The sequence below is a fragment of the Antennarius striatus genome, chromosome 20 (genome assembly GCF_040054535.1).
Source record: "Antennarius striatus isolate MH-2024 chromosome 20, ASM4005453v1, whole genome shotgun sequence".
NCBI classification, from domain to species: Eukaryota; Metazoa; Chordata; class Actinopteri; order Lophiiformes; family Antennariidae; genus Antennarius; species Antennarius striatus.
The window spans coordinates 8,110,342-8,138,143 of record NC_090795.1 but is presented as its reverse complement, the minus strand read 5'-3'; the positions used below and the strand labels follow the sequence as shown (position 1 = coordinate 8,138,143).

Here is a 27,802-nt window from a genome sequence, read left to right as displayed (position 1 = left end):
TAAATGCTTTTACAATACCCATATTAGTTGCCACTCCAGATTGGGAGGTCACTAAATTCCCAAACAGTATATACAGTGTGACCTCGTTCTTTGTGGTTAATGCGTTTCAGGAACCACATTAGATTGAGTAAATCCGCGATCGAGATCGCAATCTATTTATCTTATTATTTACGCTAATTTAAACGTTTATGAACCCTCCCCTTACTGATACTAAACCACCTTCTATCAGCATTACCTTTTCCCACACTCTTATCGACTGTTTAAAGCAATTTTGTGTCTCACGAAAGGCAGAGACTGAGGGAACGTAGCGCACTTCCGGAGGCCGTCAGCCAATAGAATGCGTGAGGATATCACGTGACTGCCTACTAGAAATCCACAATGACTGCCTACTAGAAATCCGCGATGAGGTGGAGTGGCAATCGTTGATGCGCGAATGAGCGACAGAGCGAAGAACTATTTATCTTATTGTTTACAGTAAACATTAATAACCCTTATGAACCACACACGATTTAAATGTTAATCGTGTGTGGTTCCTGGAACGCATTAACTGCGAGGAACGAGGGTGCACTGTATTAAGATACTACTCTTTATATCGATATAGCTTGAGTTAGAGAATAGTAGACCATTCTTAACTTTGCCTTACATAATCCAAGCATGAGCATTGACTTTGCCACCATTTTGTTTGTTTTTCCTTTCTATTACAGAATCCAGAGGAAAAAGGGGAGACTGAGGAAGGCACTGATGCCAGCAAATCAGAGATCAGCCTGGTCTACGAAATTGCCCTGAAGAGGAATTTGTCTGTCAACTTTGAGGTGATGAAATAATTTTTGACACCTATGTGGCACCCATCATAATTTGTTCTGCACTAAAATAGAAGTGATGTTCTTTCACTAAGTGATCATGTATTGAAAAGGCCACATGAATTTGTATCTATGATTCGTGTGTTCATGAAACGTCATCAGTGAAATGTCAACAACTAAAAGACTCAAAAACTGAAATAACACTTACCATTACGTAATAAAAAAAATGAAAATGCAACGCCACAGTTTTGGAGTTTTGGAAAACTTGCCCAGTTTTCCTAAATTTTCCCATCAATTAGTTTTTTTTTACTGGAAACAACGTCAAAAGATTCTGTGCTCATAATCCTTTTAAGGGATGTTGAAATTCTAGCATTAAGTTCAAAGTGTTTATTGATATTGTTATGGATTCCAGTGATGACTCTATAGTAACATGTGTTATGAATCCTGACTGGAAATCCTTAACCTATTATTAAATTAAAATTACTTCATTTCTGCTGTCTCAGGCATTTTAGAGAGAAAGACCTTTAAATATCTGCACATAACAGAAGACCTCTGGATCAAGAGGAGATTTTATTTAGAACAGTTTGACTGCAGTTTATTTGAATGACTGTGGGATGGTTGTTAAACTTTAGACTGGCTGGCCTACAGACTATGACCATTGTAAGAATGCTTTGAGGAATTACATTTATGAAAGCTAACATTTTCTTTACTAGACTGCACATTCTGTAGTATTTAAGTACTGCAGACAATGCAGGCTAGTAATAATAAGACAATTAATAAAAAAATTAATTATAAAGTCTGACTGCTCGCTATCACCCATTGAATTATGTTTTAATGCATGGAAAGTGTTACTAGATGGAAATTTTGAGACAATTTTGTTGTCTCAACACATGGGCCCATAAATATGATGTCACTGAGATTTTCGTCGCAGGCAAGACGTTAGCGTTTTTAAAAAGTGGTGGATACACCGTTCACATGACAACGCAGACCCAGCGTTTTTAGAAAAATCCACCACGGCCAGCGTTTTCAAAAAGTTGCGTTTTTGTTCCGGATATCTGCGTTGTCGTGTGGACGGAAGGCGTAAACGCAACAAAAAAGTTGCGTTTTCAAAAAGTTCCGGCATTGTGTGGACAGGACCTAAGACACTGGCTTGTGTCCTATTGCGGCTACATTTGAATCAGTGATACCTTTATTTGAACAGTGATTTGAATGATAGCTGGTTTACTTTCTTTCCTGTTGAGAATCTTACCTCCTTTTTTTTTTTTTTTACAAATAGAGCCACTGTCCCTAAACTTTTCGAAAACTAAAAAGATGTATCGTGTGTGTCCTTACATGACCTACTGGGTCCATTTACTTTGGCATTCACCATATCTCAGCTGACTCATCCAATATTCACTCCCTGATCGGCCTTTCTTCTACTGCGCTCTGCAGGGTGCCAAAAACAAGGGAGGCTCAGTTTACTCTGCGTTGCTCCTCCCGTCTTCCACAGAATGCCTGCCTTGCACCTCTCCTACCATGCCTCCAAAAATCACACAGAGGGCGTATGCATGTTGAAGGCTCGGGGATGAGAGGAAATGGAGAAAAGGATGCAAGAAAGGAAGGAAGGGAGGGAGACTGTCTTTTCTGAATCTGTTGACTTAACAAGTTTACACAACATTTGAAAGATCTATGAAAAGTCGTTCAATCTTTCTTTTCTTTGTTTTAAGAATGTGTTTGTACATTTCAGAATGGCATGGATATCCATCTTGAAATTGCTATTAATGATTCTAGCTGGCTTAATTGTGAAAGATGTGTTTCATTATGTGTCATGTCTTTGTCACTGTCAGGAATTTTCTGGCTTTCATTTTCAATCTGTTCAAATTGAAAGCTGATGGTGGCGGTTGTTAGAAGCAGTCCAAAGTCACATTCCTCTACATCTTTCTCTCTTCTGCTCACTGTCATTCTGTAACTATTCATGACTGCCATCTGTTGAACAGTGACTCATTAACATCTCTGCACTTTGTCTTAATTTCACTAACTATTAACAGCTAATGCTTTCCTGATTGCACAAATTGCGATTGGTTTGTTCAGTTTGGTTTATTTAGTTTTTTGGGGGGTGGGGTCAAAATTAAAGTACAGAGAGACGAATCAGACAGTAATCATCCCTGTAGGGAAATTTTAGGGAAATTATTTTTCCACTCTTTTTCTTTTGTAATATTCACACGTAGATGTATGGGTCATAGAGCGCGCGCGCACACACACACACACACACACACACACACACACACACACACACACACACACACACACACACACACACACACAAGGGGCCTGTAGGCATGCAAAGGAGAGGCCGGTTGGAGGGTGGTGGGCAGCTCCTCTCTGGTGCGCGGAATTAGCAACTTGTTTTGGGGACAGCGCAAAGGCATCTCAGCAGTTCTCAGGAGGTGAACTTTCACCTCTCTAACTACCAACTATCACTCTAAATTTTTTGGTCTACGGGCAGTTCGTGAACTGCCACCCTGTGGTCTCCAGCACAAGACCTGGTGGACTGAGCTACTGCCGCGCTATACCGTCACACTCGATCTGCATTGAGGCAGTTGGTCTCTCCTGGCATAACATACCTTTCTCTCACCTCATATTACTGATGGCTCTTTATCAAATTAATTTTCATCCTCCATCACTTCTTTTCAGCAAAATGCTCTATAACTGCCACTGCTGTGGCTTCAGACAAAGTGTGAAATACACATATCACCATGGATCTCTTCCTGCCTGTTTAATCCATTGTATTATGACTGAGAGAAGGTTTTGCCTCTCCTCTTACCCTGCCATGTCATATCCTTTTCCTGTTTTCTTTAATTCACTAAAAAGGAATGGCTCCCTCCCGCATCCCCAGTAACAATCACACTCTTAGTTTACACACATGTTACAGAAATATCCATGTAGCCAATTCAAAACTGTAGCAGTCGTTTCTGATGTGAATGGCCTTCACAGCAGCCATGTTTTCAAAGCATGTCATCTGTGCCTTCACTGGGGCATGAAATTATGCATGAGTCACTTATTGCAAGTGTCTGCTTTCTTATCCCTCTGCAACGATGAGGGTCGCCGCCACCCTGAAAGCCAGTTGGCTTATTTAATCCCCCCGTCAGGCAATATCAAACAGATGTCAGCATCAAAGCGGAGCCAATCTATAAATCACAGCTTGTGTGTTGGATCAGAGGCTCCTCTTCCAAGCGGGACAGAAGAGAAGACGGTCTGGGCCAAGAACCACCCATCTTACAAGAAACAGTTCCCCTTGGGGCTTGTCCATCCATTGCTCATTACAAAAGAGCCTTTCTTTCCTCAACCACTCTCCACCGTTGTCCTACCCTGCTACCAATAGTCTCCTCCTCCAGAGTACCTTAGGTCTTACATGCAGGGATCCTAAGACTTCTCAGGTTATTAACGTTGCCATTAGAAGCCGAAGAGAAGCCTTCCTATTTTACAGAAAAAGAGATGAAGAGACTAGAGGAGACCAGGATTGATAGAACAAACCCAACATTGAATTACCAAGTGTTTCCTGTACACAACTTGATCCTTGCCTTGTTTGGTGGTAGATGGATGTCTTTGTTTTTATGTATGTGTGTGTGTATTAATGTGGGCACAAATGAGTGGAAGTACTGAATTACCATTCTTGTGGAGTTTTTGCATTGCCTGCCAGGAAACTCATGTAGCATGTCTGCAGGTGTACAGATACCTATTTTTTCTCCACTCTTTTTTCGAGTGTGGTATGTACTTATACCATGACCATGTTTCATTTTAACCAGGACATATGAGTCCTATCAGCCCTGCACATAACATATAGTCAGTCATTTATTCAATTATGCCATCCAAGTTTCTATTGTTTGCTATGAATACTAAACAAAGCAAACCAGAAAACAAAGAGCATTGACTCTCTAGCAATCATGTTTAATACTGCAAAGAAAAAAAAAATCTAAACGGAAAAGCAAATTTAATTAAAATATACTTCTGAGTATGATGGTGTCATTTGTTTATTTGGTTATTAAAAGTAATGCCATTTCCACTCTGCTATATGAGAGTTTTTAGGCTGTAATACAAAAATCACAAACATCATGATTGCCACTTTTTAACAGCTAACCTACTCTATGTAATTTAAAATGTTGTTGCGCTTGTATTGACAAGGTGCAGTGATTCAATGACAATGACAGGTTTGTATTGTGTCGAGAATAATATCACAGCAGGTTTACTGCAGTGTTACATGAGGCAGAGATGCCATCTAATGGAACCACCTTTAGTAAAGTGCATGTTACCGAGGCAAAGTTGAGTGAAGTAAAGCCAGTACTACATAGTGGAATCACTACTTGTTTACCTTCAATTAGGGAAATGGCAAATGCTGTCCTGTCTTAAGGTATCTAAATTTCTTTCAACAGCTTTAAAGGGCTCTTAATAATTCTTTATGTGCCTTAATACATACAAAAGCCTAGGCGTAAAATCTCCAATTTCAAAATTGTTCTTGACTTGAATGAGGAAATTGCTGGAGGGCATGCTCATTGCCTGATTAATAAAATAATGACATGTAACAAGTTCTTTGTCTCAACCTTGGGATTTTGTGAACACCCACCAGGATGCAACTACATTTATTTCTTGGTCTGCTTACCATCTTGCTCAACCACACGAGCTGAATAGTTACATATGTTTTGAAGAGCCAGTAATTGACACAGAAGGCTTTAATGACTGATTAGGTGCAGCTATGCAGCTGAAGGCTGTTGAACCCTCCTGTCCTGTCCCATCACATATTATGGAGACACCCCCTTTATCTCTACATTCTATTAATAGCATTTATGTTCTACAAGTGATATAATCTTGGGTTACCTGTGTGGTTACGTTTCATCATCGGCTCCATTGACACAGTGGAAAATGTTCAGAAAGAGGATACATGTAGTCCCATTGCATGTTGTAGTGTATTGTACATGAAACTGCCATGTTCCATTAATTTTATCTGGTGGTGAGGAAGACCAGAACAAATCCCTGGGTGGAAGTAAGTTTGGCTGTTATTTCAGACAGTCAGTGCTCAAAGGCTTCCTGACAACACATATCCTTACATACACTTGAAGTTATTGTTTAGAAATTCTGACAGGCAGGAACAAGGATGGATGTGCAATGATGAGCAAACCTAAGCATAGTATCATTTTTTAAGCCTAAAAAACGATATTACCCATCCATTTTCTTGAAGATGAGACAATTACGGCTGTCTCGTCTTCAGTCGCTTTTTCTCCTTAGCAGGTAACAGTTCAGCTGGAGCCTATTCCAGCTGACTATGGGCTAGAGGGGAGATAGAAGTGCATTGTGGGGCCACATGAAAAACAACCAACCTCTCACTCTCTCACCTGAGTTGCATGTTTTTGGAGGTTGGAGGAAGCTCGAGAATCCAGAGAAAATCCATGAAAACTCTGCACAGAAAGGACTCAAACCAGGAACCTTCTTACTGTGAACCTTCTTTGCCCTTCATATTTTTAATCTCTGCAGTGAATATCTCAACAAAAAAAAAAAAAAATTACCATATGCAGACAGTGCTACCCACTTCGCCACCATGCCGCCCTTACACCAAAATATACCTTTTAAAAATAAAGGACAATGGGAATGGGTGGTGATGGTGGACAGTATTCCACGGAAACATTTGTGGCCAGCAAATAGGACTTTAAATATTTGGGGTCCACAGGACAGAGCAATGGTAAGTGGGGTAAGGAGGTGAAGAAATGGATCCAAGCTGACTGGAAAGGGTGTCAAGTGATCTTATGTGACAGAAGAGTTTTTGCTTGAATGAAGGACAAATTTTATAAGACAGTTTTGAGGCCAGCCATGATATACAGATTGGAGACAATACTGCTGAAAAGAAGACAGGAAGCCAAGCTGGAGTTGGTGGAAATGAAGATGTTGAGGTTCTCTCTAGGAGTGGTCTTGTTGGGTATGCTCAGAATGAGTTTATCAGAGGAACATTCAAAGTGAGAATTTTTTAGACAAGTTTAAAGAGCAAACTGATGGTTTGGACATGTCCAGAGAAAAGATGATGAGTATATTGGTAAAAGGGTGTTGAGGATGGAGCTAAAAGGAAAGAGGGCAAGAGGAAGACCAAAGAGAAGGTGGGTGGATGTCATGAGGGAAGACATGAGAGCAGTTGGTGTTAGAGAGGAGGATGCAAAAGATAAGATGACATAGCTGACGCGCTGTGGCAACCCTCTAACAGGACAAGTCGAATGGAGAGGAAGAAGATTTGTGGACAGAAGCTACACTTAAATGAGCAATAATAAAAGAAATCCTTTGAATGAGAATTAAAAGCTTTGGCATTAGCAGACCAGTAAGTGTGGGAAAGCTAATTCTTCCTTCAGTCTGTTTTCTTTAATAAGGTTGGGGAAAGCCCCACCTGCTACACATACTCAAACTGTGCTGCACTTCACAGGAAGTAGATGTGATTGCAGAAGCATGACCTAACACTAGCCGGTGTTTGTTTTAGGTCTCCCAGGTGACCAGAGAGGAAGGAAACTGAGCCCTCAACACTAGAGACTGTCATCTAGGAACATGTTCTTCTTCATATGCGTGTTTTTTGGTTCATGCATAACACACGAGTGGGTAGCGCAGTAACAATCAAGAACAGATGTTTTGAAACACCTGGTGCACTGCACTCTCACATACATTATGCATTACTAAAAACACTTGCAGTCACTTTTCCCTATCTGCAGAAATTTGCAAGTTAAATGGGACACACCCTGTTTGATCTACTTAGGTCCCTCATGTACTCAATTGTTCCTTTACATTTATGTCCTGTATCTTACCCTATAGGTGCTGAAGGAGAGTGGTCCACCACACATGAAAAGCTTCCTTACCCGTGTCACTGTAGGGGATTTCACTGCTGAGGGTGAGGGCAACAGTAAGAAGCTGTCCAAGAAGCGTGCTGCTTTGTCAATCCTGCAGGAGCTGAAGAAGCTGCCCTTCATTCCTGCTGTAGAGAAACCCAAAACACACTACAAGAAACGTACCAAAACCATCCTCAAGGTACTGCATCTTGGCTAGGAGTGCCTGGGCTCTGTTTGTAGAGACATACTGTAATTTGAGACTATATATTCAAATACTGACAATAGTAATATTATGAATTCCCTGACACTTTCAAGACATCTCAAATTCAACTCAGGGCGCAATGGGAGAAAAATGATGCAGAATTTCAATCCATTAGCATTAGTTCTACTGAGATAAAACACATGAATTTTTAAAAAAAATTCTTTTCTTTGCCCTTCATATTTTTAATCTCTGCAGTGAATACCCCCCCCCCCAAAAATTTTTTTTTAATTTACCATATGCAGAACTTATTTTTAATGACAAACCTTGACACCTACTGCACTGAAACTTTGTATCTGTTGATGATAATATGATAAATATTGTCATCAACAGACGGGACCAGACTATGGACAGGGAATGAACCCAATCAGTCGTCTGGCCCAGATCCAGCAGGCCAAGAAAGAGAAGGAGCCAGAGTATGTACTGCTCTCTGAAAGGGGGATGCCTCGACGCCGGGAGTTCATCATGCAGGTAAATTATGGTTTGGTTTGACAATCTATGTCCAATGACACAGATGTTTTGTTTTGTTTTTTTTGCTTGAATTGAATTGTTTGTGTTTTCTTAATCCCCATAGTTACAGTTTAAATCTGGATTACTTTTTCTGAGCGGGATTTATTGGGTTCTGGGGAGGAGCTACAGTTTACAGAGATCACTTAGTGATTCCTCATCACCAAGTATAAAGTGATTAATATATAACATTCTAGCAGCCCTGTTTTTCCACAATGCAGCAAGCAGTATTTTGCTGCTATTGTTGTAATGTGTTCTTAACTGCAGTTGTGACTAAATAAAGCAAGCACACTGTCTTTGATAATGCAGAATTGTTCCAACAACAATATTGGCTGAGTCATTATTAGCTGATTATTTCAATGTTATTTAATAGAGCAGGAGCCTCTCATGGTGGTGGAATATATTTAGACACAGATAAAACGACCCAATATTTCTAATCAGCAGAATAATAAGACCTCCATATTTACCTCCATATTATTACATTGCAGACTAGAGAACTACGGAGATGACAAAACATGGGAAGATCGACATTTAACTAATTGGCATTTTAATTTCAGGTGGCATTGTAAAGTTTGGTCATCGTCTTTTCTGTACTTGAGACAAATAACACAACTTGCATAGTCAATTTTAACTTATGTTCTGTGTGCACTTCTTATGTAATACTTATGTGTTAACCGTGGTTCCTTTTGTCATATTTTCCCTGCTCATCTTTCTTTCTGTTTCTGTTCCTCCCAGTGAAACTGTTACCTTGTCATTCTTTCCATACAATAATTTTTTTTCACAAGAAGAATTGGCCATCTATTAGCAACATGCAGCTTCATTCCTTTTCTCCATGCCGTTTTGATACATACACACATTAGGTCCTATGAGTGTGTGTGAATTCCTTTTGTGCAGTTCACTCACTCTTCTAAAACTTCCCCATTGTTTCCTTTGGTAAGCAACAAGATAAGAGTTTTGCTATCTCTTTTTTTAAATTGATCATATGACTTACATACTCAAAATTACACACAGAAAAGGTATGGTAGAGTGTGTTTTTGTTTGGTAATTTATTGAAGCTTTCTTTCTCATTTTACATGTCACCTTCCTGATGTATTCAGACAAGCACTTAGTGAGTGTGTCAGAGCCCTTTGAGTAACTGCGCTTAGCACTCGCTGTTCACAGACTTTGGCTCTAAGAATGTTATTTGTGGAGTCTAATTCTCTGTTTGTATAACATAATAATGTCTTATATTCTCTTGGAAATATCTGCTTACATTCTGTGTTGACAGATTTAATGTTTTGGGGTCACTGAAAAACAAACTCCTCACTCTGTGGCGCTTTTTTTGCCATGTAAATTGCATGCTTGACTCAGCCCTAAGTGTGTTTGCTGAAAGTGAACAAAAGTATGACATCAAGTGGATAGTCATTAGAAAAATTACTTTAATCTGGACTTTAACATATTTTTTACTTGTTACTTCACTGATTACAAGATGTTTCTGTAGAGCCATGATGCTCACTTGTCATTTGTGCATAATGCAGGTTAAGGTGAATAGCGAGGTTGCCACAGGAACTGGACCCAACAAGAAGGTGGCCAAGCGGAATGCAGCTGAGGCGATGCTCCTGCATTTGGGATACAAGGCCTCCACAGTTCCTCAGAGCCCCACAGAGGTACAAACTCTGCTGAACATCTCTTGCTTCAGCGTATTCTAGACTACTCAAAGCTCTCTGGACAATGGAATGTTCCAGTGGAAATCCCCAAAGGCCAACCTCCTCAACAGGGTACTCTACGCAAAGGAGTAGCGTAAATTTCCCAGCACCCTTAATAACTAGTACTTCTTTGTGTTGTTCAATCAGTAATCCAGACATTTGCATTATTCTGCTAGAAGCTTATTCGGCCCACACATTCTTCTGCAAAAGTTGTCTAAAAATATCCTAGACTTACACCTTGACCTGAAAATAAAATACACAAATGCAAATGAAAATATAATGCAATAAATATATGGACAGGATAAGACATGACAACGAAACAAAATATGACAATTATGATGCCATAGATGGAAAAAGCTATCCATACCAATATATCACATTTGAATGCAAATACATGCTGAGGTCAGTATCTTATTACCCCTTCTTCATGCCATGGGCAAGCTTTCCACATAATTTCATTTGGAAAAAACCCAACATAACTTCTGTAGAGGAGGCAGAATGTCCTGACATCCAAACAAGATTAAATAATTCGAATTTTCTAGGCCACTAACAGCCGTGTCTGGTGTAATTTGTTCTGTCTATGATACGTTTGGGGGGATAAAATTCAGCTAATTGATTTATCATTGACATTTCTTTTGGCATTATTAAAAACAAAGCATTTACTTCCAAATTTGAATCTGAACTTGTTGTCTCTTCTTTTTTGGTTTTAATTAGAGTATGCATTAATAATTCCAACAACAAACAGTTTGAGGACATAAGCCCAGTTTCTGGTAAACTGATTAATTAAATAGATATATTGGCAGGTAAATGGACAAGAAAAACAAATTTACAGCTGTTTGCTGAAGGTTTAACTTGTTGTATTGCTCCTATTTTGTGTGTATGCTGTCTCATCTTTACACCACTATAGAAAATGATTTTCACAAATTACAGTCCAATTCCTGTTATGTAATCTATTTAGCATCTCAGAACTAAGCATGTTTTGTACCAGCCATTGATTTCCATCATCTTTATTCACTTCATAGGTTTTAATCTCAGGGCAGATTTAGATAGAGATGTTATATAACCAGGCTTTTTGTAGGATGTACATTGTTCCCAAGGCAGCTCATTATTTCGATATGTGCAGCAGTATATATTTTATTCATACAGCAATGCCCTATAGCTACATGATAATACACTGTTCTCTGTTCACTGCAGAATGACAGTGTAGTTGGCATTTCTCCAAAAAACGTACTATTTCTCTTAGTTTTCATCCTCATACTCAACAGTCAAAATTCTGCCTTCCCTTATTATACTAGCACTGACAATTTATTCCAAAGCTTCTTGATGTTAGTCTTCCAAAGTGTTGAACCCAGTCTGTGCTGGAAATGTTCCAGATACATGTTGACAAGAAAATGGTGCATATTTATTTCTACATCATTGCATGCTGTATTTGTTAGTCCAATAAACTGATATGCTGTAATAACCAACGTTTCAGACTAATGACAGTCTTCTTAGCAAGATATAAGTGGCCTCACTGTTCAAGCTACCGGTAGTTCCTGGCAAGAGATGGGCTGGTTACCGTTGAGTCAGAGTCTGTCAATGGAATAGAAGTTAATGATACATGGTTGTTCACTGGCCTGTCAACTATAAGAATTAGTTGGTACGCCTACTTCTCATTAGGACCTCAGACAACCCCAAGCATTTTGTAGTGATTAAACTGTGTTTTCTTAGCGCCTCTATTGTAGGACAGGTTGTTTTCTTTATATCTCTCTTCCTTCTTTGCCTGCCCTTCTGTTGGGAGCTTGGATGCTTGACTGTTTCACCGTGGGATTGTGGTTGATATGTGTAAAAACAAAACTACAAAAAAAAGCTGCATTTGTTTACAGCCATGCCACATGCATGTTTATAGCTAGGCATGCTAGTTTTAGAGACAGACACACATACAACTGGAGAGGTAAAACACTGAATTAGAGTCTACTTTAGTTATCAAACACTGACACCCACTTCCCCCACCCCCCAATTTAAGAAGCTGGCCTAGACAGACAGTAGGCTCCTTAAGCGTCCCCTCCTGTGAGCGTTTGTCTCTTTGTGGCCCAAACAGTAGGAAGGAACTCGTCTGACATGCGTGAAGAAGCTGTCTGTTCAAGACTCTACATCTCTCTTATCTCCCCCTTCTTTCCTTCTCTCCACATCACTACAGATGGAAAGCAAAGGCTGGAACGGACAAAAGGCATCATTTACCGAAGCGACAAGTAACAGTGAGTATCAGCACATCTCCATTTCCTTCTTCTCCTCTTCTTTGGCTCTCTATTGCTCCCTCCATCCTGCAGGTGGATTTAGCTGCTGAGATGGCCCGGCGTTTAATCTCTGTGACTGGTCAATGGGCCTCAGACTGTCAGCTTAATCGACCGTGTGTCCTCGTGGGGAGCCTGTGAATTCAGGCTCATTCACACAGGCTTACAGGGCCGCACACTGAGGCCCTCTGGGGAGTCCCCCCACTGCCTTCCTGTGCAAAAAAAACAAAAAAAACATAGCCTTTCACTCAGGATTAACACACAAGCAGACTGGATTGCAGATGTGCACACACACAAACACACATACACACACACACACACACACACACACCCATATTCCTGTGCACACTTGGACAAAACGCTGAGCCAGCAACAGACACGCACACACACACACACACACACACACACACACACACACACACACACACACACAAACACACACACATAGTCCTCGCATTCCTCAACCTAAGAACACAATTGATCTTGAGAGGTTGTTTGCATTGTTATTTGTATCATTGAATTTCAATGTGTACTTGTCATTTCAGGTCATTTTAAAAAAAATTGCCATTCGTACTCTAAATGCAAAAGTACTATTCACTGAGACTGAAATAATAACAGGACATAAAAACAACATATAATAAAATAAAATACAGGTATACCTCGGCTTTAACGTTTCAAGTTGTCGTTCTCGATTATCCATCTATCCATCTTCAACCACTTATCCGTGGCCAGGTCGCGAGGGCAACAGTCTCATATGGGATGTACATACTTCCTTCTCCCCAGACAACTCCTCCGGGAGGATCCCAAGGAGTTCCCAGGCCAGCTGAGAGACATAGTCCCTCCAGCACGTCCTAGGTTTTCCCCAAGGTCTTTTCCCGGTAGGCCATGCCTGGAACACCTCCAGGTGTCCAGAGGCATCCGGAACAAATGCCATAGCCACCTCACATGGCTTCGCTTGAGGAGCGGCTCTACTCTGAGCTCCTCCCAGGTGACTGAGCTCATCACTCTATCTCCAAGGGTACGCCCAGCCACTCTACGGAAGAAACTCATTTCAGCTGCTTGTCCTCTTTTCAGCTGGGATCTTGTCCTTTTGATCATGACCCAGAGCTCATGACCATAGGTGAGAGTAGGAAAGTATATTGACCTGTAAATCGAGAGCTGCGTCTTGAGTCTCAACACCGTCTTCACAGCCTATACAGCGACTGCATCACTGTGGAAGCTGCACTGATCCGTCTGTCAGTCTCACGTTCCATCCTTCCCTCACTCGTGGACAAGACCCCAAGATACTTAAACTCCTTCACTTGGGGCAAAGACTCTCCACCGATCTAAAGAAGGCACACCACCCTTTTCCGGTTGAGAACCATGGCCTCGGATTTAGAGGTGCTGATCCTCATCCCACTCGCATTGCTCTCAGCTGCAAACCTTCACAGCAAATCGCTGAAGGTCCAGGTTTGATGAGGCAAACAGGACAACATTGTCTGCAAAAAGCAGAGATGAAATCCTTTGGTCCCCAAACCGGACTCCCTTTCGGTGATAGAGCACAGCCCTGCCATTGTCCAACATGCACCTGGAAGAGGTCTGACTTACTGCTGGAAATGCGAACCAAGCTCTGGCTTCAGTCATACAGAGACTGGACAGCCCTCAGCAAAGGGCCCCGAACCCCATACTCCCGAAGCACTCCCCACAAAATACCACGAAGGACATGATCAAATGCCTTCTCCAGATCCACAAAACACATATGGACTGGTCGGGCGAACTCCCATGAACACTCTACGGAAAGTGTAGAGCTGGTCCAGTGTTCTGCGACCGGGTCGAAAAGCATATTGTTCCTCCTGAATCCGTGGTTCGATTATAAGTCTAATCCTCCTCTCCGGTACCCTGGAATAGACTTTCCCCAGGAGGCTGAGGAGTGTGATCCCTTTATAGTTGGAAAACACCTTCCGGTCCCCCTTTTTGAAAAGGGGGACAACCACCCCGGTTTGCCAATCCAAAGGTACTGTCCCCGACTGCCATGTGATGTTACAGAGATATGTCAACCATGACAGTATCCGCACATCCACAGACTTAAGGTACTCAGGGCGAATCTCATCCACCCCCGGTGCTTTGCCCCAAGAAGTTTGGCAACCACCTCGGTGACTTCAGCTTGGGTGATGAACAAGTCCACCTCTGAGACCTCAGCCTCTGTTTCCTCTGTGTAAGACATGGTAGCGGGATTGCGGAGATCCTGGAAGTATTCTTTCCACCGCCTGACAATATCCTCAGTCGACATCAGCAGCTCTCCGGCTCTACTGTAAACAGTGTTGGCTGTGCACCGCTTTCCCCTCCTGAGGTGCCGAATGGTTTGCCAAAATTTCTTTGAGATAAACCATGGCCTTCCCCAACTCCTACCAGACCCGAGTTTTTGCCTCTGCGACTATCCGAGCTGCAGTACACCCGGCCTGCTTGCACTCGTCGACCTGGCGACCACAGCTCCGAGTAGCAGCTTTGACAGTGGAGGTTGAGAACATGGTGCCCTCTGATTCAATGTCCCCAGCCTCCTGCGGTATCTGAGAGAAGCTCTCCAGGAGGTGGGAGTTGAAGACCTCTGGGAGAGCTTTTCTCAGGGGGTTCTGCCAGACGTTCCCAACAGACTCTCAAAACGCATTTGGGCCTGGTAAGTCTGTCCGGCCCCCTGCTCTGCCAGCAGATCCAGTTCACCACCAGGTGGTGAACAGTTGACAGCTCTGCCCCTCTCTTCACCCGAGTGTCCAATACACACGGCCGGGGGTCTAATTACCCCTTTCCAGGTTTCACTGTCATTGCCCACTTGAACGTTGAAGTCCCCAAGAAGAACAATGGACTTCTCAGTCATAGCACTATTCAGTACCCCTCCCAGAAGGTCAGGTATTCTGCACTGCCATTTGGCCCGTAGGCTGAAACAACAGTGAGACACCTGTCCCCATCCCGAAGGCGCAGGGAGGTGACCCTCTCGTTCACTGGGGTGAACTCCAGCATATGATGGCTGAGCTGTGTTTCTATAAGCAAACCCACACCAGCCCGCCGCTTCTCACCTTGAACAACACCAAAAAAGTGGAGAGTCCAGCCCCCCTCAAGGGTTTGGATTTCAGAGCCCAAGCTGTGGGTGGAGGTGAGCCCGACTATATCTAGTCGGTACCTCTCAACCACCCTCAGAAACTCTGGCTCCTTTCCCCCCAGTGAGGTGACATTCCATGTCCGTAGAGCTAGACTCTATGTCTGGGGATTGGGTTGTCGAGCGCCATGCTGGTGACTACCACCCAATCCACACTGCACCCGTCTCCTACGGTTTCCTCGGTGGGTAGTAAGTCCACCAAAGGTTGGGCCCACGTCATCCTTTCGGGCTGAGACTGGCCGGGCCCCGGGGACAGAGGCCCGGCCACCAGGCTCTCACATACGAGCCCCAACCCCGGGCCTGGTTCAGAGCTCTGGTTGCGCCATACTTGGCGAAGTCACGGTCCTGGATGTTTTACTTGCCATAGGGGTTTTGTTACAGCTCTTAGTCTAGCCAGTCATCCAGGACCTGTTTGCCAAGGGAGACCCTAGCAGGAAGCCCCTGACAAAATAGCTCCTGGGATCATTCGGGCACTCAAACTCCCCCACCACGATAGGGTGTCACCTGTCGGGGGAGGTTCTCGATTATACTGTACGTTGGTTAAAAAAAACAAAAAAACAAAAAGCTATGTTCTCAATTATACAGTGGTTAAAAAAGAGAAACTAATTATAAATTACTTTACATCATTTCACTCAAATTTATATCTGTCCGCCATAAATATTTGACTCGTGAAATCACTCGAAAACTGTTAGTAGCACATAATATTGTAATACTCTTGGGTATTAACTGTAACTGCAATAGAGATGGAATTGGAAGACACAGGCTTTAACAGGCTTTATCCATCTGTTTACACAGAGACTGCCAACAGAGACAAAACTCCCGCTTATAACTAAATCACTAACTCTCGTTCCTTCTTCCGAGTTTCACGAACTTCCCACTACCCAACACATTAGTAACCTAAAGCTCAGGGCAATATCACAATAACACTCTGCATTAACACAGGTTATCACAATATCATGTTACTGTACAATAAAGAAGGATTGAACAGTAACACGACTATGATTTTAATAGAAATTCATATTAAAATACACAAGTATAATTCCAGTATCTACCATTAAGCGTCACTTGTGATTCAAGCGATTGTTTTGAATTCAGCTTAGTTTACAGTAAGATTTTGCCCCATATCATTTAATCCTTTAATCCACTACCACTATTTTCACTACCCTTGCTTTATCAGCCATGATAAAATGTAAAGTATCCGAGGGGGTAAGAAGCCTGATGCTCTGAGATGCTCAGAGCCAAGGCAAGAACAAGAGGGGAAGAAAAGTGCTGGAGATGTACATCCACAGCGGTGCTGCTCAGCAGGGTGTGTGGCAGAAAGTGGAAGTAGCATGAGAATAAAAAAGAAGAAGAAACGTACTTTATTAATCTTGCAATGAAGAAATTATCTTTATTCATATGGTGACACACGGTTGTTCTATAAATGTTCGTAAGTCGAATGTTTGTATCTTTAGGACTACCTGTATGTGCATGCGTGTGTTATAAAAGAGAGAAAAATATACCTAAATGTGTGTTTACATGTGAATTGATATGGGAATGTTATAGGTGTAAGACACATTTGATAACGCACGTTCACGGTCAGCTCTATTTTTTGTCAAGTTATTTTTCTTGTCAAATTGATAAAAAAAAGAATTCCACAGATTAAATTAAATCAAATTAAAGACGTCTGGCATTTTCCATTTAGAAGAATCCACAAATAAAACATTGTTCACGCAGATTCCTGAAATTGTGCTGTGATGTACCAGTCTAATCAGTGGACATTGCAAACTACGTCACTATGGATGCCAGCAAAGTTAAATGGCAGCAGTCTGAGAAGGAGCAGAGATCTAGGCCAGCAGATTGGAAAACAAACAGGCAGTTTTCTTAGGTTGTGTTTTCATCACTCAATCCTAATTGGGGCTTTTGGCAAGGCTGTAGTGCTCTGATATTCTTTATTCAGCTTAGTCTGGAGTAAAGAATGATTGTGATGCTCCAGTTGTCTAATGTATTCTCATATACACAGCAGACTGGTAGAACTAATCACTTGAACTTTATGTTTTTCCAGTAGTGGTTCAGACTTATTTACAAAATCAAAATTATAACTGGTCATCTGTCACAATTTATATCTTATGTGTGATTTATTCAAATGCTCTGCAGGACACATCATCTGAATAGTCTATTTTAGTGGTTTGCAGTTTCTCTTGTAGCTCCAGGAATTGCTCAATGCCATCAGAGCAGTGCCTCCAGGGGAACAATGCCTCTTCCTATCGTTACTTGAAGAGTTCCTTGGTTCCTATGTCATTCCCACTCACTTTATCTCACACTCAGCATGAGGCTGAACAATCCACTTATTACCACTTTAAAGTTGCTCAAACCACACAGCTCTCACTCAGCACAGTCAAAATAATGTTTATTGCATTACAACATTTACAACTGACTCAAATAGATCCAGCTGGTTTTAGTCTTCGCTGTTTGTTTATGATTGCTGAATGGAAGATATTTTTGGTTTGTCTGTTGTTTTTGATTGACTACACCACTCATTGAATAGGAGTAGCAATAATGACTTTCTTTTGCAGATTGCAAAAATAACTTCGCTGACAACAGCGTTATTGTAATATCATCGAAGTGACAAACAAAAATTATTGTTGTTGTTTTGTTTATGGAAACATTTCTGTCCAATCAATGTTTAAATCTTAATTTGTAAAACCTGTTTCAGCAAGAGAGAATTCTTCACACCACAAAAACAACAGCCCCCTAGCCACAACCACATAAAAGTCAATAAAAACAGGAACTATGAAAATCTGAAATAATATACAAGAATAAATGGATTCTTAAATCAACACAGTTCAATTCAGTAGCCAAATTGTTCTGCTTTAAGGTTATAATTACCGTCAGATCAAGACCAGAAGATCTAACATTCTAGAGGATTCATAGACTAAAATCAAATGGCCAAGACATCTAGACATCAAGTAATGTAAATGCTAATGAAAGGATCTTAAAAAATGTTTGTAAGCCAAATAATGAGCTGGTACAGAGACTAAAATATGCATTATATGCTCACTCTCTCACATGCAATTATAATTTAGAGTGACTTGCAGATCAGAAAGAAGAGCAGTATAATACTGCAGGAAATGAAAGTGTACATTTGTATCTCTGGTGGTTAGAGAGGTAAATATTGTCTGTTTGGTAATTACATTAAAAAATGTATTCTTGTATAACTTACTCATGTCTTTGTTAAGTCTTTTACTTAATGAGGGTTTAATGCCAGTTCTTGTGGTTGCAGAGTTATTCCCCTTCGCTTCACTACTACTGAGTCCCAGATTTTGTCCTGGCTGATCTATAGAAAAAAACAACAACTCCCATCCAAAATAAATATGTAAATAACTTGATTAAAATACGTGGCAGCACAAAAGCATATGCTCTTGACTGACTTGTAAATGTCTCAATTTCAATGTTTGTTTGACTCCTCAGTTCCATACACCTCTTAATTAAAGGTGAAACAACTGGTGTGGGAACAGATGCAGGAATTCACACTTCTGCATCCACTGACATCCTTTATTTTTTTGTAATTCCCTTGCGATTATAATTCAAATCTTTTGTATGAGAAGCTACCTCCACCAATCATAGTAAAACATTGAAATGTAGAAACACTTGCTAAAGTTTTTGTACTTTGTTGGTGGTATAAATGGCTGTATCATAGTTGTAACCGTGCTAGCATAAAAACCATTCTCTGCTAAACCGTCATTGGCAAGAGGAAGACAATGAGTAAATGTGTCCTGACCTTTCTATTCTTGCTTTTCCATGTAAAACCACACACATCGTTTAAACACTCTTTGTGTTTGTGTACATGTGTGTGTTGCAGTGTGTGGTTTCGTCCTTTGCCCTGTGTGAGCTGTGGGGTACAGTGCTACAACAGACAGGGTGGATTAGACAGAGAGGGGAGTCTTAAGAGAAAGACGAAAAAGCAGAAAGAAGAGTCATTTTTCTTCCTTCTTTTCCCATGGGTATTGCAGCAGGGCTTTTCACTCAAGTTGCCACATTTCATTTCCTGCTGTGCATATTTGTGTGTTTGTGAATGTGTGTCCGTGCACTGTGTGCATGTGTGAACTATGTGAGGGTCTTGCTCCACAGTGGTGATTTATAGCGTTGGGCTCTGGCCCTATCTGTTTTCGATCAGTCTCATGCTTCGCTCTGGCTTCCCTCCAACGCTCCCCTGGCCCACCGGACGCTGAGTCTGGGTGGGACCCCTCAAAACTGCCTGGAGCCAGCACCATAAGCACACACTCTCCCTTACGCCTTCATTCCCCCATCATACAGCCTCAATCTGGTTCTTCGTTGTTCTCTTCCCGCTCTAACTTGCTCCCACTTCATGTCCAAGGTTTCACAATCTCTACCCAACATCCTCACACACAAACACACTTTGTCACTCATACTTAATCACTCTCACTGTCTGTCCTTCTGCCTTTTGCTGGTCTTTCTCTTTCTTATTGTCACGATCTTGCTCACCATCAACCAACACCAGCTCCAAGCAGTCAATCACATACAAATATGCAAACATCTTCACAGTCACGCTCGCATTCTTCGGCAGACGATCACACACACTCACATGGATTGCATCCCCTACCCTATCCCAGCCCCCGCTGCCACGGTATTCTTTGTCCACAGCTGATGTCATGTTGGCTAACACCTTTCATTTTTTTGTGATAGATTCAGAATGCACAAGCCTGCGAGTTTTACTTGCGTAAATTCAAATTAAAGTTGTCATCATGATTGGGAGGGGGGAGAAAAATCCCAGCAGTTGTGTCATTGCTGGCACAAATCGGTTTGTTGTAGTATGAGTAATAAGTCCTGGATTTCATTGCTGTTTCCTTCATTTTCTCTGCTCCGCTGGAAATAAACTTCATTGTTCTGTAGGTTCCCAGAAACCTTAGACCAAATACATGAAATATCAATCCATCTATTGATGTTAATAGAAACGCAGACAGGAAGTGGGCTGTCAGTCATGCACTTTCTCCCAGCTGTTCGTCTGTATACATATGCAAACTACCACACACACATGTATGCAGTAAGACACACAGCTGGTCTTCCTTTCTCTGGTAACCTTGGATGGGCTTCATAGTCTCCACATGGTTCTCACGTCTATTCATCCCCACCTCGTCTTTTATAAGAACTAGTTGTACACCTTTCTTTATCTTCATCTCTCCTCTTCTTCTTTTACATCCCTTATCCTTTCCTCTCACTTCCGATGCAGGGACAAAAGCATTAAGCCTCAACCTGTCAGAGTATTTTCCTTCCACCTGTCACACCCATTTCATGTAGGTTACAAGTGCAGGAAGCCAGCATTAATATTACAGATTTATCCCAGCTGTATGAATCAGAACTCGGAGCTCTTTAAGCCACTCTCGGCTCAGTTAGCTGAAACCAACGCAAATCAAAACTTTTGTCAGCCACTCGCCTCCAAATCACTGCAGACGTTTCTCACAACTGAAACACTGACAGAAAAACTTTGATCTAAGATGGAAACCTACTTCTGAGATTCTGTTGGAGCCTTGTTTGAATAGACCTTACAAGTGAGACAGGATGCTGGCAAGCAGACATTGCCATTTCCCATCAATGAAGTCATACCAGCACTGTTGATATAGGTAGGTGCTTTGTTTGTGTCTGTGTGTTTCTGTTTGAAAATGAGGAAGAAATAGGAAGTGTCTTTTCTCAGAGAACACTTTGCTAATGCTTAGAGGTGCCACATCACATGAAACTGTCGTCCATGTTTGGTAATGGAATGATAGTTTAGGAGCCACCATGTTCTATTGTGAACACAAAAATGCAAACATAACCTGGCCTTGGCTAGTAGTGAGTGACATACAGTTGTCTCGAGTTTTTTCTGTTTGGTTCACCATTTTTGACTTTCACTTTTACAAACAACATCACCTTATCCAACCTCTATTTCTCTTCATCTGCCCTTTTTTAATTCATCAAACCCTTATTTTGTCTCTGCTTTTCTCTTTTCCTGTCGTCATAATCTTTACTCTCATCTGCCTTGACCCCTCCAGCCCCGAAGGGTCTGCTCCACCTCAGTCCTGATGTCTACCAGGAGATGGAGGCCAGCAGGAAGCAGGGTGGAAGCGCGTCAGGCCCCGCTAGCAGCAACTACTTGACGTCCAAAGACATGGGGGCCTGCCCTGCCCAGTTACCCCAAGGACACCCTCCATACTACAGTGGCTCACCATCCTCAAACAGTCCAACAGCTACCATGGCCAGGGAGCTCCTTCTCAATGGTCAGTCGCCTACAGCCGATGCTTCCCTGCCCATGAAGGGAAAGAGCCCGACCTTGGCCTGTGGTGTATCAGTGCAACCTGCGCAGCAGCTGGACTATCTGGCTCGCATCCAGGGCTTCCAGGTACGATGCAAGGAGTTGATGACACTAATTAATGTGTGGATGTATATCTTAAAGGATCTAGATTGTTTTCATGAAATGCCAATGCCAGTATCACACATAGCTGTACTCTTTGGCAGTCTTTCTTATATCTCTTATAGACTTTTCCCTCCAAGAACCAAAGATTACAAGCTACTGTGAAGCAAATGTATGATCTGATCATTCTGAGCTAAATTAATTAGTGTCTCTAATTAATTAATATTCATTAAAATGAATACTAATATTATCATAGCTGAAAAAGAAATTACTTTAAATTAAGAAGCCAAGACCTCAGGCAAAAGTTGAGAGAGACCTCATTTAAGAGATATATAAAGATTTTTCAGTGAGTCAGTACTTTTTTTTGTTCCTTAGGATTAAAAGCCCCATTAGAAATCCCTCCCTGCAGTTACTGTCAGCATGCAACTGATTAAAAACATTTATTTAGATTGTGGAAAATAGACTTTTATTTAATTTGCTCTCCCATCAGTTAAGCCTTTAAAGTCATCATTTAAACGTAGTGGTATCAGGCAGTACAGTCATACAGTGTGCACACGTGCTTTAACTACAGCACAGATGTTGGCGTGACCATGCATAAATGCAACATCCTCTACACACAAGCCCACCACACCACCAATTTCAGAGGCATGATTTTGTAGGAAAACATGTATATCTTGACATTGCCTTTAAAAGAGATTCTAAAAAGGAGGAAGTAATAAGATGTGATCTTATTATGGAACGACTGGACTCGTGAAGAAGGGAGTGAGTAGTCCTTGTTGATAAAACACTATCTGTCTTCAGTTTCTCACTGTGGATGTTATTGGCAGGCTATGAAATTAGAGCTGGAACTAAACCTCACAAGTGCTTCTGTCATTACCTGTCTGGACACACATGGAACAGAAACACACAGTTGCTGTTGGTAGGCTTTATAAGTGTGTGTGTGTTTGTGCGCGCATGCGTGCGTGCGTGTGTGCATGTCTAAAACAGGACTAACCCATATCTAAGTTGTGGCCAATCTATGGTGCATACCATGCCACTGATACTAGCGCTTGTTCATTTAAGCTGCAGATGCTTTTTATCATTTTAAGAGAAAACATTTTATCTTAACCTGCTGAGGGTTCCTTTGAAAGGCCTTTGTTATTGCTGTTAGTCTTCCTGTGTGTGTAACATGAGAGAGCTCTTTTGCCCGGCCAAGCCCAAACACACATATGCACACACAGCAGGTTCCGTTTAGGGGAAAAGGAAAAGTTGGGCCTAGGTGGAAAAATGCCTCATCCTCCAAAAACAATATTGCATATAATATACATGTATCTATATAATATAAAATAAGTAGATGTTGAGAGCTAGGTACATTTGTCTTTACATGCATTGATCTGATGAATGCCCACTCAAGCATCAATCAGATATTTCAGTGCATCAATTTTTCTAAAGCAAGGGAATTAGGCTTTTATTGATACTTTTAGACAGTAGGGGTTCTGAGCAACTGTGTAATGTGTGCTTGTGATGAGAACTCTAGGTTGTCCACAGAGTTGTGTTATGCAGACCTTCTATAAAATGTGTGTTCTTTTGTGTATTTGTGGGATAAACCAAGACAGATTAAACTTTGATTTTACAAGAACAACATGCACTCGACTGCTTTTCCGCTGTCTATGTAATACATTCCTTTGTGTCAAACTGTTTTTTCTTTATCCATACTCCACGACATGTAAGATTCTCTGTTTGTAATTTTTAAAAGTAATTTGATAATAATCTCCTTGTCTGATTAGTAACTTTGTTTTTGTAATCTAATTTTGTGATCCAAGTGAGTGGATTACAGTGACGATCCAACACTGGATTAAAGCAACTAAGAAAGCACTGAGGACATTCTCATAGTGTCTGTTTCATCCACCCAGCTCCACAGACAAAGGCCTGGGCCTACCTGCTAAGCCCTTCTTTTGATTTGATTGGAAAATAGCCTCTGGTGGAAGCTCTAACTGGATAAGCAACAGTGTGTTGTACTCACGCCAGCTTGGAGCAAGGATGCTGGTACTTACTCTTCTGTGTGTGTCTGTGTGTGTGTGTGTGTGTGTGTGTGTGTGTGTGTGTGTGTGTGTGCGTGTGCGTGTGCGTGTGCGTGTTCCTATTAATTTGGCTGGTGTGTTGTTGGCACAGTGGGTATGAGCACTGGAAGTAGGGCAGAAACAAAGAAGCAGGGGGTAATAGACAACACATGGACCAGGGATAAACTACTGAGTAAGAGCCATGTATTAGATTCTCCCTCTTTTACTTTGTTGCCATCTCTCTCTTTTGTCTCCCCCCCCCCTCTCTCTCCCCTATCTCTTTCTCTCCCTCTCACTCTCTCTCTCCCCACTATCTATCACATCTTTCGCATCAGACTCATTTCCTCTGTTCTCGTTTTTTCCGTTTTTCTTACAAATTTATAAATTTCTGTCCCTGCTTGTGCATTTTAAAGCAGTTGAAGGGTTTGATCCCAGCACTCACCAGTTGCCCATTTCCTGTGCCTTCCCATAATCTAAGAGTCATCAGGGCTGCACATTATTAACTGTTACCTCCCTCCAGAGTGTGCAGGAGATTTTTACATGAAATATTAGTGATTGATGTAAATGTTACTTCCTTTTCCTTTTTTTAAACATTACATACCTGTACTGAGACAAATCTTCTATATCAGAGTGTATTTACTTATACTTTCACACCAGTCTATAACATTTCCAAGACACTGCGAGGTTTTTTAAACAACTGAGTGTTCATCAGAGCTGATTTGTTTTTTCATGTCTGAATATGGAGGCAGTGGTGGAGTGATTTAGTGGGTGAGTGAGTTAATGAGACAGGAAGAGAGAAAGGAAGTGTGAATGAATGACTGAAGTGCGTGTGTCTTTGTGTGAATCTGTGCTGGTACTATTTGATGACCACTCCTGGGTTATGGTGACGTGACCAACGATGAGAGTGGAACATGTGCATTGTCTCCCCAGCCAGTGGTGGTCATGTGTACAGCCTGGCCTCGAGGAGCTGGTCTTACATATTCATGTTTCCGGTACAGCTTTTCTTTGTGAGAAGGAGAATGTGTAATTTCGTTGTCTCTTTAAATTAGGTCCATTTGTTGTAATGCATTTATATTAGGTGATACATCCTGTTCAAACAAAGCCAAGTAAAACACTGGATTTCAGAGATTAACAAGCCTGTAGGGCATCCATAGCCTGCATAAAACTGAATCAGATTATGCATATGACTTGACAATGTATGGAATAACACTTTTCAAAACACAGAAACTGGATGAACTGTGTGACATTAAAGTTGCACCAAAAAAATGAGGGGTCAGATGTCCTGTGTGACACGGGATATTGCAGCTTTTCGAAATTATTAATATCCTTTTTTAAATGCTGATTGAAGATCCCCATACATTCATCACATCCCAGATTATGTCTGGTGGAGTCAAACGATATCTACTCTGTCCATCAGCTCTGTCCACCTGCTAAATCCAGATGCAATAACACAGCAGAGATAAAGATCAGCTGAGTTATGTTATCTATCTATGACGGGCTTAACTTGGGAGATGGATTGACAGGAAAGGGAGGGCCCGTGATCTTTGCTGTGCGGGAATCAGAACTTCCATGTTGGAAATCCCATGTCAATGAAAACACTATCCTTGGCGGGTGTCTGGTGTTGAAATCTATTTAGTACAGTTCCCAGGATTTCTCACACTTTCACATTGTTTGTTCTTCTCTTTTTGCTTCCTTCTTGGTGTGTGTCGAAAAATCCTGTCAGATGATGAAGACTACACCTTGTATCACCTTGTACACCTCATGTATTTGCTCAGAAACTCTTTAACAGTTTGTTTCCACCTCCTTTGTCATCTTATCATTCCTCTACTCTCTGTTTATGCTGTGATTTGCATTAGAAAATACATTTTTCAATGGCTAATCCCACTGCGTTTGATTTCTGCGGCGGAGTGATGGCTTCCAGCTGGGCTGTGTGGCATATTTGTGTGAAGCACAATCTCAAAAACAAGTTCTATCAGTGGGATAAATCAGACCATAAATGCTTGCTGGCTTGGTTCTTAGTCCTTCTGCATACATGGTGGCCCGTGGTGTGCGTGTCGGACCATATGCCTGTGTCTTTGTGTGTTTGGCTAAATGAGTGATGATGTTTTTATAACACAATCAAGCGCATTTGAAAACACTTAAATCAAATGCCCTTGAATGCTTAAACAGTGTCTTGCAAATTTAAATTAGAAGCATAGCTTTTTCTTCTTAACTTGTTTTTGTTCTTATTTTGTCATAATATTGTTCATTTCGTCTGTTTCTCAACCGTACGCAGTGATAGTGTGGCAGCATAGACTTTTGGAGTGACGTTCTGTTTGTAATCCAAACGGTTCTTTTCATTATCTGAACATCATCTGTTGTTGTAGAAATGTCTTACCCAGTTTTCTCCAAAGATAAATAAATCTACCTAGTCTGGAAACCGCTCAGGAAAAACAAGATAGAGACAACATTGATCCTCCTCTTTATGTGAAACTGTGGTTAGTTGACGTTCTAGTCTCATTTTTGTTGTGTAGACATTAGAATGATACTGATGTTCTCATCTTATTCTTGACAAGAAAACAAATGAACTTTTTCATCATTGTTGAGGACTTTCATTAAACTGCATTAACACTCAAAATATGATTTTGTAAGTTTGTTTTTTTTTTACATGGAAAAAAGACAGAAGAGATGGTGAATCAGGAAATGACTTATGAATGACAAGAGTCATAAATCCTTCTGTTGCCGACAGTATAAACATTTACTCATCTTTTACCGTATTTGGAGTAAGAAGTGGTTCATAGTAATACAGTATGTAGTAGTAGTACAGTAATACTTGAAGATCTACTTCAGATTGTTACAAAATGCCTAGATTTTTCAACCATTTCATAATCGTGTGAAATATTTTTAAGATAAATTATTGAACATACTAAAGTAAAATTAAAACTCTGTATTTTACTTTTCTCCACTGTGAAATTCTTGGTTTAATTTTGTGTTTTTTTATTTAATTTCCTCACTACATTCCCTCAACTACACTAGAATCCATCTCGTTGAATGTATGGCTATCAGACTGTGAAGGAATATTAAGGTTAAGTACAATACATTACTGGTTTATTAGATTTCTTTACAATAAAGATATTAGCACTTTATTTTCTAATAGTTTTCTTAAAAATATATAAATTCTGTTTTTTTTTAAAAGTTATTCATTTTGTATTTATGTATTAGAATTTGTACCTTTCTTTTTTTGCTTTTCTTAAGGAAAGTTCCCTAAACTTCTTGCCATTAGAAGTGAAATGTAAATTATTGTGTGCTTTAAGCAGCGCAACCTCTGATATTTCAACTGAAGTGGTTCAATGTGGATATTTAATTGCTTTCTAACAATGACGGTGTTGCTCAAATGGGAAGGCCTGTTTTTTTTCGTCAAATGGAAGTTATTTCTGTACTTGGTGACTGACCACAGCCTGTTCTAAACTTAGTCTAGAATGCTATCTGCTTCTGTTTTTGTTCTTGTCTGAATTTTTGTTATGCATATGCATATATTTGCATCTTTGTGTGAACACGTCTGCATGATTGCAGAAATTGCAATTGTGTTTTCAGTTTGTGCAGGTTTGTGGTTGTACAATTGAGGAGGAGCATTTGAAGAGGAGCTATCCAGCTTTAGATGTCAGAGGTCGTTCCACATTAGTGCTGCCGATCAATCGCAGGCTTTGCATAACTCTCCTGCTTCTTTGTCTCTGAAGGAAGTGGATTAGAGGCTTTTTTCTGAGTTGGGACTTGGGATGATTAGTTAGGCCTGTTTAGAATGCATACACTCCCAGATGCATACAAACATGGACTCAAAATGGACAGCCTGAATGGGTGAATGGACATTTTGTTTTGTTTTTTGATGCTCGTTATCTCAGTTTCTACCGAATT

At 41.0% G+C, this 27,802-nt stretch overlaps 1 protein-coding gene across 1 annotated transcript in view; it reads left to right on the top strand.

Annotated features, from left to right (window-relative positions):
• Nucleotides 1–27,802, top strand: part of stau2 (staufen double-stranded RNA binding protein 2) — an 82,235-nt gene that overhangs the window by 23,976 nt on the left and 30,457 nt on the right. The window contains exons 7-12 of the mRNA XM_068304059.1: nt 705–812; nt 7,617–7,829; nt 8,223–8,360; nt 9,914–10,042; nt 12,261–12,318; nt 21,514–21,860. Of these exons, the coding sequence (XP_068160160.1) occupies nt 705–812; nt 7,617–7,829; nt 8,223–8,360; nt 9,914–10,042; nt 12,261–12,318; nt 21,514–21,860 (993 nt within the window). The remainder of the gene's footprint in view (nt 1–704; nt 813–7,616; nt 7,830–8,222; nt 8,361–9,913; nt 10,043–12,260; nt 12,319–21,513; nt 21,861–27,802) is intronic.